Source organism: Salmo salar, chromosome 08, assembly GCF_965601325.2.
Source record: "Salmo salar chromosome 08, fSalSal1, whole genome shotgun sequence".
NCBI classification, from domain to species: domain Eukaryota; kingdom Metazoa; phylum Chordata; class Actinopteri; order Salmoniformes; family Salmonidae; genus Salmo; species Salmo salar.
The window spans coordinates 15880977-15903501 of NC_138298.1; the positions used below are offsets into that span (position 1 = coordinate 15880977).

The 22525-nt window shown below is 43.2% G+C and overlaps 2 protein-coding genes across 2 annotated transcripts; both read right to left on the minus strand.

Moving 5' to 3' along the window:
- Positions 1 to 701: 701 nt before the first annotated feature.
- Positions 702 to 6750, minus strand: LOC106610117 (uncharacterized). Its single transcript, XM_014209288.3, has 3 exons — positions 6229 to 6750; positions 3545 to 3675; positions 702 to 3338 (listed from the first exon to the last, which is right to left on the minus strand). The coding sequence occupies exons 1-3, from the start codon at positions 6509 to 6511 to the stop codon at positions 2211 to 2213; spliced, it is 1542 nt and encodes a 513-aa protein (XP_014064763.3). The 5' UTR covers positions 6512 to 6750; the 3' UTR covers positions 702 to 2210.
- Positions 6751 to 8389: 1639 nt separating this feature from the next.
- LOC106610088 (uncharacterized) lies at positions 8390 to 13660 on the minus strand. The gene is made up of 3 exons (XM_014209248.3): positions 12166 to 13660; positions 11002 to 11132; positions 8390 to 10793 (listed from the first exon to the last, which is right to left on the minus strand). Exons 1-3 carry the CDS (start codon positions 12440 to 12442, stop codon positions 9672 to 9674), a joined length of 1530 nt encoding a protein of 509 aa, XP_014064723.1. The 5' UTR covers positions 12443 to 13660; the 3' UTR covers positions 8390 to 9671.
- Between the last annotated feature and the right edge of the window lie 8865 nt (positions 13661 to 22525).

The window sequence follows — 22525 nt, forward strand, 5'->3', positions numbered from 1 at the left end:
AATAGGGTGAGATCAGATGCGATGTATATTAAAGATAGTCTCAATGATAATAAAAAAAAGTATTAGAATGAAAAGTCCCATTTTGTTTTTATTAAACATAAACTAATTTGAAATACACCATATGAAAACCACCACATGCACATGTCTCCACTACAAATCTGCTTGATAAACTGCATTAATTTTCTCAATACAAGTGTCTTGGGGGAAAAAATTAAGTAGTTGAATGGAAGTAATGAAATAGGCATTTGTGAACATCATTTAGCCTATTCCCCCTCAGGAAACTAAAAAGATTTGGCATGGGTCCAGAGATCCTCAAAAGGTTCTACAGCTGTAACATCGAGAGCATCCTGACTGGTTGCATCACTGCCTGGTACGGCAATTGCTCGGCCTCTGACCGCAAGCCACTACAGAGGGTAGTGCGTAAGGCCCAGTACATCACTGGGGCTAAGCTGCCTGCCATCCAGGACCTCTACACCAGGCGGTGTCAGAGGAAGGCCCTAAAAATTGTCAAAGACCCCAGCCATAGACTGTTCTCTCTACTACCGCATGGCAAGCGGTACCGGAGTGCCAAGTCTAGGACAAAAAAGCTTCTCAACAGTTTTTACCCCCCAGCCATAAGACTTCTGAACAGGTAATGAAATGGCTACCTGGACTATTTGCATTGTGTGCTCCCCCCCCCCCCCCCCCCCCAAAACCCTCTTTTTACACTGCTGCTACTCTGTTTATCATATATGCATAGTCACTTTAACTATACATTAATGTACATACTACCTCAATTGGGCCGACCAACCAGTGCTCCCGCACATTGGCTAACCGGGCTATGTGCATTGTGTTCCACCACCCGCCAACCCCTCTTTTACGCTACTGCTACTCTCTTCATCATATATGCATAGTCACTTTAACCATATCTACATACTACCTCAATCATCCTGACTAACCGATGTCTGTATGTAGCCTCGCTACTTTTATAGCCTTGCTACTGTATATAGCCTGTCTTTTTACTGTTATGTTTTATTTCTTTACTTACCCATTGTTCACCTAACACCTTTTTTGCACTATTGGTTAGAGCCTGTAAGGTCTACTACACCTGTTGTATTCGGCGCCCGTGACAAATAAACTTTCATTTGATTTGAAAGTTCAAGCACAATATAGGACCTTATAGAAATGAAGTAGTGTCTTCAAAAAGTATTCACACCCTTGACTTTTTCCACATTTTGTTGTGTGACAAAGTGGGATTCAAATGGATTTAATTGTATTTTTTTGTGGCAATGATCAACACAAACTACTCTGTCAAAGTGGAAGAAAAATTCTAACATTTGACTTTTTTTATGATTTAAAAAAATAACAGAATATATCTTGATTAGATAAGTATTCAAACCCTGAGTCAATACATGTTAAAATCAAAAACACTATGTAAGACTTTTTAGGCTTATATATGCCTCATACACTGAGTGTACAAAACAGACACCTTCCTAAAATTGAGTTGCGCGCGCCCCCTTTTGCCCTCAGAACAGCCTCAATTTGGGTATGGACTCTACAAGGTGTCAAAAGTGTTCCATAGGGATGCTGGCCCATGTTGACTCCAATGCTTCTTATAGTTCTGTCAAGTTGGCTGGATGTCCTTTGGGTGGTGGACCATTCTTCATACACATTGAAAACGGTTGAGCGTTAAAAATCCAGCAGCGTTGCAGTTCTTGACACAAGCCAGTGCGCCTGGCAAATACTACTACCATACCCCTTAAATCTTTTGTCTTTCCCATTCACCCTCAATGGCACACATACACAATACATTTTTCAATTGTCTTAACGCGTAAAAATCCTTCCACCGGTCTCCCCCCTTCATCTACACTGATTGAAGTGGATTCAAAAAGTGATATCAATAAGGGATCATAGGCTGACCAGATGAAAGCTATGTCATGGAAAGAGCAGGTGTTAATGTTTTGTGCACTCAGTGTATATCACACAATGTCTGGATGCAATATTCTACCCAGCAATATTCAACACTGAAATCTATTACTCTCGTCATGTCAAATGATATTTTCTGATGACAATAAAAATGTATCATTGTCTTTAATGCAGTGTTTCAACTTAACATCAGAAGCTACTGAGAGGAATGGTTGCGTTCTATGTTATAGAGTGGAATGTTTTTTCTGCTGGTGGTAGCTCCCGTCTCAGAACCTCTTCCAGGATAATCTCTTCTCATAATGGGGTCAGCTGTAGGATTTCTCCCCTGTGTGGACCCTCTGGTGTCTTTTCAGGTGACCAGCCTGGGCAAAACGCATGTGACACTGGGTACAGCCAAAGGGTTTCTCCCCTGTGTGGACCCTCTGGTGCCTCTTAAGGTTGCCAGCCTCAGCGAAGCGCATATGACACTGCGTACAGCTGTAGGGTTTCTCCCCTGTGTGGACCCTCTGGTGGATCTCCACCTTCTGGAGGCAGCTGAAGCCTTTGTTACAGAACATGCAGAGGAACCGTTTTTCTTTACTATTGCCTAATGTTGCTCCCCCTCCCCTCCCCTTGGCCCTTTGGTCCTTTGAGTTCAATACCTGATCGAAAAGGACGTGGTCCTGTGAATCGGAAGGTCCCATCGACGTGGACACTGACTCACGATCCCTGACTGTGTGTAAAGGAGAGTGGGTCGTGACATTTGGATTTGTCTCCAAACTTTCCCTGTAATCTAAGAAATCTCTGCCTTGTGAGTATCCTTCTCCTAAGTGAGTCTTGTCTACATTCCATGTCAGAGGAGCATCGCCTTCCACTTTCACAGTCACCTCATCTATGACCAGACCCTCCCCTTTCTTATCTAGGGACCCTTCAGAGTATAGACCACTATTGTACTGGTTCCAGTCTTCTCTAGACAGATCAGGCTGTGTTTCTAAACCCAAGGATATGTTGCCAGGGTCCATCTCTGTTGAGTAAGAACAAGACGGAACATCAACACCAGTGTCTAACGCGTCACCACGGGAATGAACCATCCTCTGGCTCTGGTGAAATACCGGTAAGTACTCTGTGCCGGGAGCAGGAGGATAGCGCAATGGCCCCTTCCCCAGTCTCTCTGGGTCTGATCTGTGGTCAGATCCTGTGTGTAAGAGCCTGTGTGTTACAGTTAAAGTATCCGTGTCTGTCTCTGACTTGAGGACGGCGTTCTGCGTTCCACTGACCTCCGTGATTCTGTGTCGGGTCCTGGGCGGTGCTGGGGCGATGGTGGGGGGGTCCTTTGTGGCTACATGGGGCTCTACCGCTACTCGAGTCTGGGTGTCTCTGCTGTGCCATGTGTCCTCCTCTCTTTCAGACCTCTCCAGCTTGACCCCAGGACCTGCAGCCTCTGCATCTGCAGACTGACACAAGAAGAGAGGAGGTTATCACGGGTACATGAGTTGAATTGGATAACAATGTCAAAGAGAAGTCTCACAAGCTCCCCTATGGCAGATACATGAGGATGTACATGTAAGACAGTGAATACCTGAGTGGAGCCATCCGGTAGTAAACGGCCACATTTGATTTACAAAGTAACTAATATTTCATGCAACACTATTACACTAACCTCTATCATGATAATGTGCTGGGTTGAGGTTCCACTCCCCTCATCAACAGTGACTGGTTGGTCATCTCTCCATGTATTGTGTCCCACTGGCTTCACAAAGCTCCTGTGGCCTCCAGTGAGATGTCCTTCACCTGAGAGAGTGATTGGGGATAAAGAGGTGGTTAGGTTAGCTACTGTCAATGCTTAATGGTATATTATACACTACTGACACGATTCAGAATTGGCAAGGATGTAAGGTAACACTTTTCATAACTTCTTGATATACAATTGATTGATTATGTTCCATGCATCACATTGTTTTCATTGAGTAAATAATGGGAAGTGCAGTAAATCAAGAATTTAGTTAGAATAAAATACACTGCTCAAAAAAATAAAGGGAACACTTAAACAACACATCCTAGATCTGAATGAAAGAAATAATCTTATTAAATACTTTTTTCTTTACATAGTTGAATGTGCTGACAACAAAATCACACAAAAATAATCAATGGAAATCCAATTTATCAACCCATGGAGGTCTGGATTTGGAGTCACACTCAAAATTAAAGTGGAAAACCACACTACAGGCTGATCCAACTTTGTGGTAATGTCCTTAAAACAAGTCAAAATGAGGCTCAGTAGTGTGTGTGGCCTCCACCTGCCTGTATGACCTCCCTACAACGCCTGGGCATGCTCCTGATGAGTTGGCGGATGATCTCCTCCCAGACCTGGACTAAAGCATCCACCAACTCCTGGACAGTCTGTGGTGCAACGTGGCGTTGGTGTAGCGAAACATGTCCCAGATGTGCTAAATTGGATTCAGGTCTGGGGAACGGGCGGGCCAGTCCATAGCATCAATGCCTTCCTCTTGCAGGAACTGCTGACACACTCCAGCCACATGAGGTCTAGCATTGTCTTGCATTAGGAGGAACCCAGGGCCTACCGCACCAGCATATGGTCTCACAAGGGGTCTGAGGATCTCATCTCGGTACCTAATGGCAGTCAGGCTACCTCTGGCGAGCACATGGAGGGCTGTGCGGCCCCCCAAAGAAATGCCACCCCACACCATGACTGACCCACCGCCAAACCGGTCATGCTGGAGGATGTTGCAGGCAGCAGAACGTTCTCCACGGCGTCTCCAGACTCTGTCATGTCTGTCACATGTGCTCAGTGTGAACCTGCTTTCATCTGTGAAGAGCACAGGGCGCCAGTGGCGAATTTGCCAATTCTGGTGTTCTCTGGCAAATGCCAAACGTCCTGCACGGTGTTGGGCTGTAAGCACAACCCCCACCTGTGGACGTGGGGCCCTCATACCACCCTCATGGAGTCTGTTTCTGACCGTTTGAGCAGACACATACACATTTGTGGCCTGCTGGAGGTCATTTTGCAGGGCTCTGGCAGTCCTCCTGCTTCTCCTTGCACAAAGGCGGAGGTAGCGGTCCTGCTGCTGGGTTGTTGCCCTCCTACGGCCTCCTCCACGTCTCCTGATGTACTGGCCTGTCTCCTGGTAGCGCCTCCATGCTCTGGACACTACGCTGACAGACACAGCAAACCTTCTTGCCACAGCTCGCATTGATGTGCCATCCTGGATGAGCTGTACTACCTGAGCCACTTGTGTGGGTTGTAGACTCCGTCTCATGCTACCACTAGAGTGAAAGCACCGCCAGCATTCAAAAGTGACCAAAACATCAGCAAGGAAGCATAGGAACTGAGAAGTGGTCTGTGGTCTCCACCTGCAGAACCACTCCTTCATTGGGGGTGTCTTGCTTATTGCCTATCATTTCCACCTGTTGTCTATTCCATTTGCACAACAGCATGTGAAATTTATTGTCAATCAGTGTTGCTTCCTAAGTGGACAGTTTGATTTCACAGAAGTGTGATTGACTTGGAGTTACATTGTGTTGTTTAAGTGTTCCCTTTATTTTTTTGAGCAGTATATTAGGTCTTTGCATTTAATTTCAATCATATTTTGACTGCACACCTTTTAATTTGGACTAAACTTCCATATATATTTGCCCATGATAGAAGTAGTCAGAAATTAACTGTTCTAAGAATGACTGATTTTACACATTTTTAAATAGACGTTAATGGTAAAAAAATTTAAAAAATCCATTCTTAATAAAAAAAAAAAAGTAAATTAAGAAATTATAAGATAGTTTAACAACCCTGTTTGTAAGCTTTTAAATTATATAAAACTCAATTGTTTATCTTTTCCAGTGATGAAGACAGATGTCTCATGGTAAGGCGGTGTATGCAAATTGGGTCGACTTTGAGCACATCTATCTCCTAAATGTTTTAGTATTCTGGTCCAAAAAGTTACTTTCTGACCACTTCTACCATGACCAAATATGTAGAGAAAGTTTTTTTCAACTCAAAAGGGGTGTGGTCAAAAAGTGATTGAAATCAAATGGAATGACCCAATATCATATTCTAAACAGATTCTTGATTTACTACATTAGCTATTATTTACTCACTTTCACAATGTGATGCATGGAACATAATCAATCGAGCTATAAATAGAATGGTTTCAGTTAAGCTCATTTGGGGGATAGCTTTTGTGCAAGATATTTAAGTAATCAGGTGTAAAATATTGCATAGTATCCAAAAACGGACCAAGATCCAATTCTGGTTAACCACATCGAAAGACACATGCACAGAGGGCAACCGGGCGACAGTCCCCGCAGCCTCTGCCTTGCAAAATGTACCTCTTGCCATTCCTCTGTATCGGTCGAGGATCTTGACACTACTGGGACGACTGGCGAGGACGCGCTCTCGCGTTGCCCTCTCTGCGCGCTCCCGTGCCACCTTCAGTTCAAATATCTGTAGTTTCCTCCGCAATGCCCTGTTTTCTTTCTGGCTTTGAGTTATTTCCAAACGGAACACTGCATAGTCGTCGTCTACGAGTTTACAGATATTTGCCACGGCTGCATTCGCTAGCACCTCCATGATGGAGGCTATTTGAGTGTGAAAAACCACACAGTCAGCCATTGTTAGCTAACGTTTGCAGCTAGCTTACCTAGACAATATCAACCAAGTCCTGTCTCCAACGCAAATTTAAGACTACCTGGGGAAAGTATGTGATGCTGTGCAGTTAAATTAGTAATAGTTTTAGTTCCATGGCGTTAATAAATATCTAAATAACAACAACAAAACCGCTAACGTGAAAATTGGAAATGGTCAATGCTTACTTCCGTTTACTACTACTTCGGTGAGGTTTTGTGGCGGATTTTAAGCAAAAGATGCATCGCCGCCACCCAGTGGACGGGGTGAAAAAATGCACAAGATAACATTTTATTCCGTTATGGGGAAGGGAAAATAACATTATTCCACACAAACTACAAAAAAAAATTACACAAACTACAAAAAAATTATACTCCTTCAGTCATTCAAACCCCCAAATACCCTGCTAAGGCTCTGGGGACTGAGATCGCATGACACAAGTACTCCATCCCAACGGGCACATGATGTCATTATGATGCCTTATAATGGTCATATTCTGGACACGATGTCATATGACCAAAATATTACTACTTTAAGATTTTAATTTTTTGACTGGATTTCAGCTGATTGGCCACTTTTTAAAGAGATTCACCGGTACTTTTGTATCATTCTTTGCCAGTAGTTCTGAAACTAGCATGCACGAGCCAAAAGTGTTCCCTGAAAATTGCGCACTGCGTCACAAGTCCAGATATGTGCACCATGTCATTTCTCTCTCTCTCTCTCGTGTCCACTGAGCCATTGGCTCCACCCTGCAACCTCATTAGAAAATGGTGCGAGGGGCTGAAGTACATTTGCTAGAACTTGAATTGCTAGGGGGCTGGCCCAGGTGGGGGGAAATGGAACAACTTCAAGAAAACAGTCGCTTCCGTGGCAAATTGAAGTAAGGCAGTAATTCTGCACATAAATGATGCATGTATGAACTACTCATTGACACATCCAACCCAAAGCTGGAGGTTTAAACAATACACTACATGGCCAAAAGTATGTCCCTTCAAATTAGTGGATTCAGCTATTTCAGCCACAACTGTTGCTGACAGGTGTATAAAATCAAGCACACATCCATGCAATCCCCATAGACAAACATTGGCAGTAGAATGGCCCGTACTGAAGAGCTCAGTGACTTTCAACGTGGCACCGTCATAGGATACCACCTTTCTAACAAGTTAGTTCGTCAAATTGCTATGGAACATCTTCTGAATAGGCAATGAGGGATTGCTATGAGTACTATGCAAGCATGTTAGTTGATTTGATGACTAAACACTTTTTTTATTCAAAGGTATGATCCCACACTTATGACAAAATTAATCAAGACCTGACCTAATACCATTCAGACATTTTACAGTGGGCTCACCTCAGTGAGACTGTGTGTGGTCCTGTGCTGCTCAGCTGGTTCCTCTGTGGGTTCAGGAGAAGGTGTAGTCTGGTTGTCCTCCATGACCGTGGTCCCCTCAGTGTTACCCAGACCCTCCTCACACTCCTCCTTGACACAGACATACACTCCATCAGGTACATACACACAGATAATAAACACACTTTCAACATGGAGTGTTTACCCATCCCCACTACGTTTGAGTCCTATACTGTAGTTACAAAATTACTTCATTGTTGTTAAACCCATCATGGTGGACATAAATATGATGTTGTGGGTAAAAATAAGTCAGCTATGATAAGTCAAAAGTCATTAGACAAACCTGACTAAACTATTTTGACGTGTACAGTAGGTGTTTGTTAGTGTCTGGGTTTGTGTAGGTATTTTTAGTAAGTGTATATTGGTTATAACGTGCTGTCAGGTGTATGCAGAATAGGGTGAAATCAGATGTGATGTATACTAAAGAGAGTCTCAGGGAAAGTCTTAGAAAAGTCCCATTGTTTTTATTATTTTTATTAATAATTTGAAATACACCATATGAAAACCACACATGCACATGTCTCCACTACAAATCTGCTTGACACACTGCATTAATTTTCTCATTAAAAGATTATTCGGGGGAAAAAAATGCAGTAGTTGAATGGAAGTAATGAAATAGGCATTTGTGAACATCATTTAGCCTACACAGTACTAACAATATATCACCTTTACTTATTCCACATTTTGTTGTTACAAAGTGGGATTAAAATTGGATTTGTCTTTTCTTTTTTTATCTACACAAAATACTCTAAATGTCAAAGTGGAAGAAAAAATGTAACATTTGTAAAAAAAAATTAAAAACTGAAAAATAAAACGAATATATCTTGATCAGAAAGGTATTCAACCCCTGAGTCAATACATGTTAGAATCAAACACATTACGTAACACTTTTTAGGCAAAGTGTGTACAAAACATTGACACCTTCCTAATATTGAGTTGCAACCCCTCCCCGCTTTTGCCCTCAGAACAACCTCAATTTGTTGGGGTATGGACTCTGCAAGGTGTTGAAAGCATTCCACAGGGATTCTGGCCTTTGTTGTCTCCAACTCTTCCTACAAGTTGTCTGAATGTCCTTTGGGTGGTGGACCATTCTTGATAGACACAGAAAACTGTTGAGGGTGAAAAATCCAGCAGCGTTGCAGTTCTTGACACAAACCGGTGCGCCTGTCATCTACTACCATACCCCTTCCAAAGGCACTTAAATATTTTGTCTTGCCCATTCACCCTCTGAATAGCAGACATACACAATCCATGTCTCAATTGTCTCAAGGCTTAACAATCCTTCTTTAACCTGACTCCTCCCCTTCCTCTACACTGATTGAAGTGGATTTAAAAATTGACATCAATAAGGGATCAAAGCTTTCACCTAGTCAGTCTATGTCATGGAAAGTGCAGGTGTCCTTAATGTTTTGTACACTCAGTGTATATCACACATGTCTGGATGCAATATTCTTCCCAAACATATTCAACACTGAAATCTGTTACTTTGGTTATTCCAAATGATATTTTCTGCTGAAAATAATGAAAATGAACCTTTGTCTTTAATGCTGTGTTTGATCTAAACATCACAAGCTATGAAGTGGAATGTTTTTTCTGCAGGTGTATTCTGAGGTAGCTCCTCTCTGACAACCTCTTCCCACAGTGCGTACAGGCGAACCGCCTTTCGCCCGTTTGGACCTTCAGGTGCATCTTCAGCTGGTGTTGGCAGGAGAATCTGTTCTCACACTGGGGTCAGCTGTATTATTTATCCCCTGTGTGGACCCTCTGGTGTCTCTTCAGGTGACCAGCCTGGGCGAAGCGCATGTGACACTGGGTACAGCCAAAGGGTTTCTCCCCTGTGTGGACCCTCTGGTGCTTCTTCAGGTTGCCAGCCTCAGCGAAGCGCATATGACACTGGGTACAGCCGAAGGGTTTCTCCCCTGTGTGGACCCTCTGGTGGATCTCCACCTTCTGGGGGCAGCTGAAGCCTTTGTTACAGAACATGCAGAGGAACCGTTTCTCTTTACTTTTGCCTGATGTTGCTTCTCTACCCCGTGCCTTGGCCTTTTGGCCCTTTGAGTTCAATACCTGATCGAAAAGGACGCGGTCCTGTGAATCGGAAGGTCCCATCGACGTGGACACTGACTCACGATCCCTGACTGTGTGTAAAGGAGAGTGGGTCGTGACATTTGGATTTGTCTCTAAGCTTTCCCTGTAATTTAAGAAATCTCTGCCTTGTGAGTGTCCTTCTCCTAAGTCGGTCTTATCTACATTCCATGTCAGAGGAGCGTCGCCCTCCACTTTCACAGTCACTTCATCTACGACTAGAACCTCCCCTTTCTTATCTAGGGACCCTTCAGAGTATACACTACTACTGTACCGGTTCCAGTCCCCTCTGGATGGATCAATGAGTGTCTCTAAGCCCAAGGGCATGTTGCCAGGGTCCATCTCTGTAGTGTAAGAACAAGACAGATCATTGCCAGCTAATTCGTCACCTGAGTCCCGAAGGGAATGAACAGTCCTCGGGCTTGGGTTACCGTGAAGTAAATACTCTGAGCCAGAAGCAGGAGGACAGCCCGGTCTCCCCAGCCCCAGTCTTTCTGGATCTGATCTGTGGTCAGATCCTGTGCGTAAGAGCCTGTGTGTTACAGTTAAAGTATCCGTGTCTGTCTCTGACTTGAGGACGGCGTTCTGCGTTCCACTGACCTCCGTGATTCTGTGTCGGGTCCTGGGCGGTGCTGGGGCGATGGTGGGGGGGTCCTTTGTGGCTACATGGGCCTCTACAGCCACCCGAGTCTGGGTGTCTCTGCTGTGCCATGGGTCCTCCTCTCTTTCAGACCTCTCCTGCTTGACCCCAGGACCTGCAGCCTCTGCATCTGCAGACTGACACAAGAAGAGAGGAAGTTATCACGGGTACATGAGTTGAATTGGATAACAATGTTGTAGGGAAGTCTCACAAGCTCCCCTATGGCAGATACATGAGGATGTACATGTAAGACAGTGAATACCTGAGGGGAGCCTTACTGAAATAAACAGCCACATTTGATTTACAATGTAACTGTAATATTTCATGCAACACTATTACACTAACCTCTATTATGATAACTTGCTGGGTTGAGGTTCCACTCCCCTCATCAACAGTGATTGGTTGGTCATCTCTCCATGTATTGTGTCCCACTGGCTTCACAAAGCTCCTGTGGCCTTCAGTGAGATGTCCTTCACCTGAGAGAGTGATTGGGGATAAAGAGGTGTTTAGGTTAGCTACTGTCAATGCTTAATGGTATATTATACACCATTGACATGTTCTAGAATTGGCAAGGATGTAAGGTAACACTTTTCATAACTTCTTGATATACTATTGATTGATTATGTTCCATGCATCACATAGTTTTCAATGAGTAAATAATGGAAAATGCAGTAAATCAAGTTAGAATATGATAGTGTCGTACCATTTCATTTCAATCATATTTTGACCGTAGAACTTTTCATTTGGACTAAACTTGTATACATATTTGCCCATGATAGAAGTAGTCAGATATGAACTGTTCTGAGAAAGTAGCTGATTTTACACATTTTTAGATAATGTATGTTATTGGTAAAGAAAAAAAGTCAAATTGTTATTTAAAAAAAATGTAATTAACATATTATAAAATAGTTTAACAACCCTGTTTGTAAGCTTTAAAATTATATACAACTCAATCGTTTCTTTTCCAGTGATGAAGACATGGATGTCTCATGGTAAGGTGATGTATGCAAAACAGGTCAACTTTGAGCACATCTATCTCCTAAATGTTTTGGTATTCAGGTCCAAAAAGTTACTTTCTGACCACTTCTACCATGACCAAATATGTAGAGAAAGTTTTGTTCAACTCAAAAGGGGTGTGGTCAAAAAGTGATTGAAATCAAATGGAATGACACAATATCATATTCTAAACAGATTCTTGATTTACTACATTAACTATTATTTACTCACTTAAAACAATGTGATGCATGGAACATAATCAATCGAGCTCTAAACAGAATGGTTTTGGTTAAGCTCATTTGGGGGGAGATGTGGAACGACCCTATTGTGTCTTTGGGCGAAATAACTAAGTTATCAGGTGAATTATTGCATACTAACTATCCAAAAACTGACCAAGATCCAAATTCTGATTAACACATCTAAAGACACACATGTACAAAGGGGAACGGGGCGACAGGCACTGAGCTAAATGAACCGAGACAGCCTCCACAGCCTGGGCCTTGCAAATTGTACCTCTTGCCATTTCTCTGTATCGGTCGAGGATCTTGACACTACTGGGACGACTGGCGAGGACGCGCTCTTGCGTTGTCCTCTCTGCGCGCTCCCGTGCCACCTTAAGTTCTAGTAGTTTTCTCCGCAATGCCCTGTTTTCTTTCCGGCTTTGAGTTATTTCCAAACGAAACACTGCATAGTCGTCGTCTACGAGTTTACAGATCTCCGCCACGGCGGCATTCGCTAGCACCTCCATAATGGAGGCTATTTGAGTGTGAAAAACCAAACAGTCAGCCATTGTTAGCAGCTAACTTTACATAGACAACATCAGCCAAGTCCTGTCTCCAACGCGAATCAAATACTACCTGGGGCAAGTATGTAATGCCGTGTAGTTAAATTAGTAATATTTTCAGTTCTATGGGTTTAATAAATGTCTGAATAACAACAATATAACCGCTAACGTGAAAATTGTAACTGGTCTATGCTTACTTCCGTTTACTACTTCTTAGATGAGGTTTTGTTGCGAATTTCACGCAAAACGTGTATTGCCGCCACCAACTGGATAGGGGTGAAAGAATGCACTATATTATATTGTGGAGAAGGGAAAATAACATTATTCCACACAAACTACCAACATTTTACAAAACAAAAAAAATCCCACTCCAGTCATTCAAAAACTCAAATACCTTGCTAAGGCTCTGGGACCTGAGAGGGTGAGACAGTACTACATCCCAATTGGCACATTAAGTCATTATGATATATAATGGTCATATCCTGGTCAGGATGTCATATGACCAGTTTAAGATGTCTTTTTTTGAGAGAAAATGTGTACTACATCACATATGTCCAGATATGTGCACCACTTCATTGCTCTCGCTCTGCTGTGTCCACTGAGCAGTTAGGCAGCACTGCAACCTCATTGGATAATGCTGCGAGGGGCTGAAGTACATTGGCTAGAACTTGAATTGCCTAGGGGCTGGCCCAGATGGGGGGAAATGTAGAGAAATGGCTTGGCACAACATCAAAAATACAAATCAAATCAAATGTTATTTGTCACATGCGTGGAATACAGTGAAATGCTTACTTACAAGCCCTTAAACAACAGTGAATTGCTTACTTACAAGCCCTTAAACATCAATGCAGTTTTAAGAAAATACAACAAAAAAAGTAAGAGATAAGAATAACAAATAATTAAAGAGGAGCAGTAAATAACAATAGCGGGGCTATATACAGGGGGTACCGGTCCAGAGTCAATGTGCAAGGGCACCGGTGTCGAGGTAATTATGTACATGTAGGTAGAGTGGCTATGCATAGATAATAACAGAGAGTAGCAGCAGTGTGGGACTATTTGCATTGTCCCCACCTCTTTTACGCTGTTGCTACTCTCTGTTTATTATCTATGCATAGTCACGTTAACTCTACCTACATGTACATACACTGCTCAAAAAAATAAAGGGAACACTTAAACAACACAATGTAACTCCAAGTCAATCACACTTCTGTGAAATCAAACGGTCCACTTAGGAAGCAACACTGATTGACAAATTTCACATGCTGTTGTGCAAATGGAATAGACAACAGGTGGAAATTATAGGCAATTAGCAAGACACCCCCAATAAAGGAGTGGTTCTGCAGGTGGTGACCACAGACCACTTCTCAGTTCCTATGCTTCCTGGCTGATGTTTTGGTCACTTTTGAATGCTGGCGGTGCTTTCACTCTAGTGGTAGCATGAGACGGAGTCTACAACCCACACAAGTGGCTCAGGTAGTACAGCTCATCCAGGATGGCACATCAATGCGAGCTGTGGCAAGAAGGTTTGCTGTGTCTGTCAGCGTAGTGTCCAGAGCATGGAGGCGCTACCAGGAGACAGGCCAGTACATCAGGAGATGTGGAGGAGGCCGTAGGAGGGCAACAACCCAGCAGCAGGACCGCTACCTCCGCCTTTGTGCAAGGAAGAGCAGGAGGAGCACTGTCAGAGCCCTGCAAAATGACCTCCAGCAGGCCACAAATGTGCATGTGTCTGCTCAAACGGTCAGAAATAGACTCCATGAGGGTGGTATGAGGGCCCGACGTCCACAGGTGGGGGTTGTGCTTACAGCCCAACACCGTGCAGGACGTTTGACATTTGCCAGAGAACACCAAGATTGGCAAATTCGCCACTGGCGCCCTGTGCTCTTCACAGATGAAATCAGGTTCACACTGAGCACGTGACAGACGTGACAGAGTCTGGAGATGCCGTGGAGAACGTTCTGCTGCCTGCAACATCCTCCAGCATGACCGGTTTGGCGGTGGGTCAGTAATGGTGTGGGGTGGCATTTCTTTGGGGGGCCACACAGCCCTCCATGTGCTCGCCAGAGGTAGCCTGACTGCCATTAGGTACCGAGATGAGATCCTCAGACCCCTTGTGAGACCATATGCTGGTGCGGTTGGCCCTGGGTTCCTCCTAATGCAAGACAATGCTAGACCTCATGTGGCTGGAGTGTGTCAGCAGTTCCTGCAAGAGGAAGGCATTGATGCTATGGACTGGCCCGCCCGTTCCCCAGACCTGAATCCAATTGAGCACATCTGGGACATCATGTCTCGCTCCATCCACCAACGCCACGTTGCACCACAGACTGTCCAGGAGTTGGCGGATGCTTTAGTCCAGGTCTGGGAGGAGATCCCTCAGGAGACCATCCGCCACCTCATCAGGAGCATGCCCAGGCGTTGTAGGGAGGTCATACAGGCACGTGGAGGCCACACACACTACTGAGCCTCATTTTGACTTGTTTTAATGACATTACATCAAAGTTGGATCAGCCTGTCTTTAATTTTGAGTGTGACTCCAAATCCAGAGCTCCATGGGTTGATAAATTGGATTTCCATTGATTATTTTTGTGTGATTTTGTCGTCAGCACATTCAACTATGTAAAGAAAAAAGTATTTAATAAGATTATTTCATTCATTCAGATCTAGGATGTGTTATTTTAGTGTTCCCTTTATTTTTTTGAGCAGTGTATTACCTCAAATACCTCTACTAACCGGTGCCCCCGCACATTGACTCTGTACCGGCAGCCCCTGTATATTGCCTCGCTATTGTTATTTTTTACTTATCTATTTTTACTTAACACTTATTTTTCTTAAAACTGCATTGTTGGTTAAGGGCTTGTAAGTAAGCATTTCACTGTAAGGTCTACACCTGTTGTATTCGGCGCATGTGACAAATAAGATTTGATTTGACGCCACCTTTATAACAATTCAGTTCGTCAAATTTCTGCCCTGCTACAGGTGCCCTGGTCAACCTAAGTGCTGTTATTGTGAAATGGAAACGTCTAGGAGCAACAACGGCTCAACCACGAAGTGGTAGGTCACACAAGTACACAGAATGGGAACGCCGAGTGGTGTAGTGCGCAGCACTGCCTCTGGAAGCAACGTCGGCACAAGAATCTTGGTCGGAAGCTTCATGAAAGTAGTTTCCATGGCCGAGCAGCCATACACAAGCCTAAGATCACCATGCTCAATGCAAAGCGTCGGCTGGAGTGGTGTAATGCTCGCAGCCATTGGACTCTGGAGCAGTGAAAACGCATTCTCGAGTGATGAATCACGCTTCACCATCTGGCAGTCCAACAAATCTGGGTTTGGCGGACGCCGATTGCATAGTGCCAACTGTAAAGTTTGGTGGAGGAGGAATAATGGGCTGGGGCTGTTTTTCATGGTTCGGGCTAGGCCCCTTAGTTCCAGTGAAGGGAAATCTTAACGCTACAGCATACATTGATTACATTCTCAACGATTCTGTGCTTCCAACTTTGTGGCAACAGTTTGGGGAAGGCCTTTTCCTGTTTCAGCATGACAATGGCCCTGTGCACAAAGTGAGGTCCATAAATGGTTTGTTGAGATCTGTGTGGAAGAACTTGATTGGCATGCACAGCGCCCTGACCTCAACCCCATTGAATAACTTTGGGAGGAATTGGAATGCCGACTGCGAGCCAGGCCTAATCCCCAAACTTCACTAATGCTCTTGTGTCTGAATGGAAGCAAGTCGCCGCAGCAATGTTCCAACATCTAGTGGAAAGCCTTCCCAGAAGAGTGGAGGGTGTTATAGCAGATAAGGGGGGGACGAACTCCATGTTAATACCCATGATTTTGTAATGAGATGTTAGACGAGCAGGTGTCCACATACTTTTGATCATGCAATGTACCAACATACTAGGTTAATCTATAATGAGAATGCGTCCTCTAATGCATAATTACGTTATTTCCTGACATTCGTTCATTTCGGTAGCACATCCCCATATTTAAAGCTGCAATATTTAACTTTTTGCGGACTAACAAAATGTACATAGAAATGTGAGTTTCTCATTGAGAAGTCTAAGAAGCGGTAGATCTGTTTTGTGTGCTATTTCTATGCTTCCCGTTCTAAAGTTTAGTTAAGACTTTTTACAACTCAATATTAATACCATATATATACTTTTGGCCATGTAGTGTACTTTCTTAGTATCCAAAGTACCGGAGCATGTCTTTATGGGCTGCAAAATGAGCAGGGTTGTTCCTTTGGTTGTACCCATCAGATCCAACACGCTTGCTTGAAGCTGCACTCGGGTCAGATAGCATTCCTGTGTAGATTAAAACACTACAGAGCCTGCAGGATATATGGTTTGGAAAATGTACCTCAATGCAGGGTGTAATGCGTTGTACTCCGAATTGTCCCATTATCCCAACTGTTAAACCGAAAAGATTGAACGACTGCTAGTTTTCAAGCAAATTGTCTTTTTGGTCCTCATGCACCTAGCAGTAGCCACAGCAGCCATTATGGATAAATCCCCAAATCCCGGAATATATTCCAGTCTGTGCTAGCGAAACAGTCCTGTAGTTTAGCAACCGCTTCATCTGACCACTTCCATATTAAGCGCGTCACTGGTACTTACTGTTTGAGTTTTTGCTTGTAAGCAGGAATCAAGAGGATAAAGTTAAGGTTCGATTTGCCAAATGGAGAGTGGGGGGAGAGCTTTGTATGCTTCTCTGTGTGTGGAGTAAAGGTGATCTAGAGTTTTTATCCCTCTAGTTGCACAGGTGACATAGAAATGAGGTAAAACGGATCAGTTTTCCTGCATTAAAATCACCGGCCACTAGGAGCGCCGCCTCTGGATGAGCATTTTCTTCTTTGCTTATGGCACTATACAGCTCGTTGAGTGCGGTCTTAGTGCCAGCATTGGTTTGTGGTGGTAAATTGATAGCAATGAAAAATACAGATAAACTCTCTCTTGGTAAATAGTATTGTTTTCAGCTTATTATGAGGTATTCTAACTCAGGCGAGCTGAACCTCAACTTCCTTAATATTAGAGATCTTGCACCATTATTAGAGACACATCGCTTCCCCTAGTCTTACCGTACTCTGCCATTCTGTCCTGCCGAGGCATAGAAAAACCAGCTAGATTTATATTATCTATATCCTTGTTAAGCCATGACTCCGAGAAGGATAGTATATTACAGTTCGTAATGTCTCGTTGATAGGATCGTCTCAAACGGAGCTCGTCTAGTAGATTCGATTTATTTATTTGTCCCCGTAGTCTCACCAGGGTGCCCGCATGGAGTTCTCTATAATGCCTTCTACAAGGGTCAGGGATTAGTGCCTGGTCAGGGATAATCAATACGTCTTTCGCCTCCGACTCATTGAAGTAGAAGTCTTCGTCCAAATCAAGGTTACTGATAGCTGTTCTGTTGTCCAGAAGCTCTTTTCGGTCATAGGAAACGATGGCGGAAACATTGTATAGAAAAAAGTTAAGATCAGAGCAACAAAAAAAACACAAAATAGTCAGTATCTGGTGTGGCAACCAGCTGCAAACCTCTTGGGGATTGAGGGTAACCTAATCCCTGTGAAGGGATTGCTAGCAAGGCGGGAAATTAAAAACATCAAAAATCTAATAATTTCAATTTCTCAAACAATCAACTATTTTACACCATTTAAAAGATAAACATCTCCTTAATCGAACCACATTTTCCGATTTTCAAAGAGGCTTTACGGTGAAAGCATAAAGTTAGATTATGTTTGGAAAGTACATAGCCAAAAAAGTACACTCATCCATTTTCAATTCAAGGACAGGCGTCACCAAAAGCAGAAAACCAGCTAAAATTATGCCTTTGACAATCTTCACCAGATGACACTCCTAGGACATTATGTTAGACAATACATGCATTTTTGTTCTATCAAGTTCATATTTATATCGGCGCGTGTCGTTGAGAAAATGTGTCTCCCCCAAAACTGCCAGTGAATTTACAAAAAAATACACATTATAAAACGTGATTAAAGTATTAAACTGTTATTCAAAGAATAACGGTTGCATTCTGAATGCAACCGCATTGACAGATTTCAAAATAACTTTACTGCGAAAGCATACTTTGCAATAATCTGAGTACTCTGGTCAGAAAAATACACTAGGCTATACAGATAGCCACCATGTTGGAATCATCTAAAACCATGAATAACATTAGCAATATTCCCTTACCTTTAATAATCTTCATCAGAAGGCACTTCCAGGAATCTCAGGTCCACAACAAATGTTGTTTTTTTCGATGAAGTTCATAATTTATGTCCAAATAACTCCATGCTGTTCCGTGTTGTTAGCGCGTTCGGTAGGCTACTCAAAATGGGAGGGAAAAGTCATGACGAAAAGTTTAAAAAAAAATCTATTTACGTTCGTTCAAACATGTCAAACGTTGTTTAGCATCAATCTTTTGGTCCATTTTTAACGTGAAACATCAGTAATATTTCAACCCGACCTCTCCTGTGTCTTGAAACAAGTTTTGAAAAATGTCTCGCCTCACATGAACGCGCATGTGCGCACAATAATGAAGTGACAACATCCCAGGGACGTCAACTTCCCTTCCTTCTCATTCGGTCTCTGTTCATCATAGACGCTTCAAACAACTTTATAAAGATCGTTGACATCTAGTGGAAGCCATAGGAAGTGCAAAATGAATCCTTTGTCACTGTGTGTTTTATTGCCAATGACTTGAAAATAGTACAGCCACAAAATGTTCATTTCCTGCTTGTATTTCTTCTCAGGTTTTTGCCTGCCATATGAGTTCTGTTATACTTAGAGACACCATTCAAACAGTTTTAAAAACGTCAGTGTTTTCTATCCAAATCTACTAACAATATGCATATTCTATTTCCTGGGCCGGAGTAGTAACCTGTTTAAATTGGGTACGTTTTTCATCCGGCCGTGAAAATACTGCAGTGCATCTCCTCCTCATGGACTGCACCAGATTTGCCAGTTCTTTCTGTGAGATGTTATCCCACTCTTCCACCAAGGCACCTGCAAGTTCCCGGACATTTCTGGGGAGAATGGCCCTAGCCCTCCCCCTCCGATCCAACAGGTCCCAGACGTGCTCAATGGGATTGAGATCCGGGCTCTTCGCTGGCCATGGCAGAACACTGACATTCCTGTCTTGCAGGAAATCACGCACAGATGAGCAGTATGGCTGGTAGTATTGTCATGCTGGAGGGTCATGTCAGGATGAGCCTGCAGGAAGGATACCACATGAGGGAGGAGGATGTCTTCCCTGTAACGCACAGCGTTGAGATTGCCTGCAATGACAACAAACTCAGTCCGATGATGCTGTGACACACCGCCCCAGACCATGACGGACCCTCCACCTCCAAATCGATCCCGCTCCAGAGTACAGGCCTCAGTGTAACGCTCATTCATTCAACGATAAACGTGAATCCGACCATCACCCCTGGTGAGACAAAACCGTGACTCGTCAGTGAAGAGCACTTTTTGCCAGTCCTGTCTGGTCCAGCGACGGTGGGTTTGTGCTCATAGGCGACGTTGTTGCCGGTGATGTCTGGTGAGGACCTGTCTTACAACAGGCCTACAAGCCCTCAGTCCAGCCTCTCTCAGCCTTTTGCGGACAGTCTGAGCACTGATGGAAGGATTGTGTGTTCCTGGTGTAACTCGGGCAGTTGTTGTTGCCATCCTGTACCTGTCCTGCAGGTGTGATGTTCGGTTGTACCAATCCTGTGCAGGTGTTGTTACACGTGGTCTGCCACTGCGAGGACGATCAGCTGTCCGTCCTGTCTCCCCGTAGCGCTATCTTAGGCGTCTCGCAGTACGGACATTGCAATTTATTGCCCTGAAAAACATCTGCAGTCCTCATGCCTCCTTGCAGCATGCCTAAGGCACTTTCAAGCAGATGAGCAGGGACCCTGGGCATCTTTCTTTTGGTGTTTTTCAGAGTCAGTAGAAAGGCCTCTTTAGTGTCCTGAGTTTTCATAACTGTGACCTTAATTGCCTACCGTCTGTAAGCTGTTAGTGTCTCAACGACCGTTCCACAGGTGCATGTTCATTAATTGTTTATTGTTCATTGAACAAGCATGGGAAACAGTGTTTAAACCCTTTACAATGAAGATCTGTGAAGTTATTTGGATTTTTACGAATTATCTTTGAAAGACAGGGTCCTGACAAAGGAACATTTCTTTTTTTGCTAATTTTAGATTGTGATTATTTTGTCATTGATCTACACAAAATACTCCATAATTTCAAAATGAAAATAACATTTTACCAATGCTTACAAATTAATAAGTTAGTTGTTGCATAAGTATTCACCCCTTTTGTTAAGGCAAGCCTACATTAGGTTAGGAGTAAAATTTGGCTTAACAAATCACATAAATTACATGGATTGACTGTGTGAAATAGGGCTTGACATGATTTTTGAATGACTACCCCTTCCTCTGTCCCCCGTACATACATCTGTAAGGTCCCTCAGTCAAGTATCGAATTTCAAGTACAAATTCAACTACAAAGACCAGGGAGCTGTTTGAAAGCCTGACACAGAAGGGCAGTGATTGGTAGACGGGTAACAATAACAAATCAGACGTTGAATCTCTTTAAGCATGCTCAAGTTAACAGGTATGCTGTGGATGACGTATTAAACCAAAATCCTAGAGGAAAACCTGCTGGTTACCAAGAAGACAATGAATGTTCCTGAGTGGCCAAGTTACAATTTTACTTTAACCTGCTTGAAAATCTGATTACCAATACCTTGACAGAGCTTGAATTTTCAAAAGAATAATGGGCAACTATTCCACAATCCAGGTGGACAAAGCTCTTACAGACTTAACCAAGAAGACTCACAGCTGTAATTGCTGCCAAAGGTGTTCATAACATGCATTGACTCAGGGGAGCAAATACATCTCTAATCAAGGTACAGTACCAGTCAAAAGTTTGGACACACCTACTCATTCAAGGGTTTTTCTTTATCTTCTGTACACCCACCCCACCTTGTCACAACACAAATGATTGGCTCAAACGCATTAAGAAGGAAAGAAATTCCACAAATTAACTTTTAACAAGGTACACCTGTTAATTGAAATTCATTCCAGGTGACTCCATCATGAAGCTGGTTGAGAGAATGTCAAGTGTGCAAAGCTGTCATCAAGGCAAAGGGTGGCTACTTTGAAGAATCTCAAATATATTTTGATTTGTTTAACACTTTTTTTGGTTACTACATGATTCCATATGTCTTATTTCATAGTGTTGATGTCTTCGCTATTATTCTACAATGTAGAAAAATAGTAAAAATAAAGAAAAACCCTTGAATGAGTAGGTGTGTCCAAACTTTTGACAGGTACTGTATATTAGGTTTTATTTTTCATTAATCTTAACAATAAAAAATAATAATAATCTTCCACTTTGAGAGTATTTTGTGTAGGTTATTGACAAAAAATAACAAATTAATTTTAATTCCACTTTGTAACCAAATAAAATGTGAAGAAACCCAAGGGTGGTGAATACTTATGATACCCACTATGTCAGCTTAATAATGTCAGCTTAATAATGGTTTCCAGACATCCCCTGTGTATGTCTCAAGCCACACAGCTACGATTTCTCCCCATTGTGGACACTCCTATGTCTGATAAGGTTAGTCAGGAAGGAGATGCTTTTGTAACATAGTTTGCACTTGAAGGGCCTCTCCTTAGTGTGAACGGTCTCGTGCATCTTTACATAGTTCGCCTCAGTGAAGCGCTTGCCACTCGTGGGGCAGGTGTACAGTTTGTCAGCGTCCGTCCTAACACTCAGCCTCCCACGTTGTGACCCAATGACACCAGAGGGGATAGAATCAGGAGCCACCGCCCTCAGGTGGTTAGTCTTTGAGCTCCCTCCTTGACCTGTAGTCATTGTTTGGGTGTTGTTGGGATTGTGTGATGTGTTATAGGCTAGGTACCTCTTATGGAGAACACCCATCCTGACCCTGTCTGTATTGGTGGGGTAACTATGAGGTAACTGAGGAAGGCTAGACCCAGGTCTAGGCCCAGGGTTTCTATGAACCCAGTCACAAGGCATTAAATGATATCCTGAAGGAGAAAGACTTGCTGATAGACTACCACCACCACTCTCT

Bases quoted from the DNA above. Each gene is read 5' to 3' on its own strand.
- LOC106610088 (XM_014209248.3), bottom strand. From the start codon at position 12,442: ATGGCTGACTGTTTGGTTTTTCACACTCAAATAGCCTCCATTATGGAG. The intron at 11,133-12,165 runs GTACAATTTGCA...TCACTCTCTCAG, and splicing joins ATACAGAGAAATGGCAAGAG to GTGAAGGACATCTCACTGAA. The intron at 10,794-11,001 runs GTTAGTGTAATA...TTCTTGTGTCAG, and splicing joins AGCAAGTTATCATAATAGAG to TCTGCAGATGCAGAGGCTGC.
- LOC106610117 (XM_014209288.3), bottom strand. From the start codon at position 6,511: ATGGCTGACTGTGTGGTTTTTCACACTCAAATAGCCTCCATCATGGAG. The intron at 3,676-6,228 runs GTACATTTTGCA...TCACTCTCTCAG, and splicing joins ATACAGAGGAATGGCAAGAG to GTGAAGGACATCTCACTGGA. The intron at 3,339-3,544 runs GTTAGTGTAATA...TTCTTGTGTCAG, and splicing joins AGCACATTATCATGATAGAG to TCTGCAGATGCAGAGGCTGC.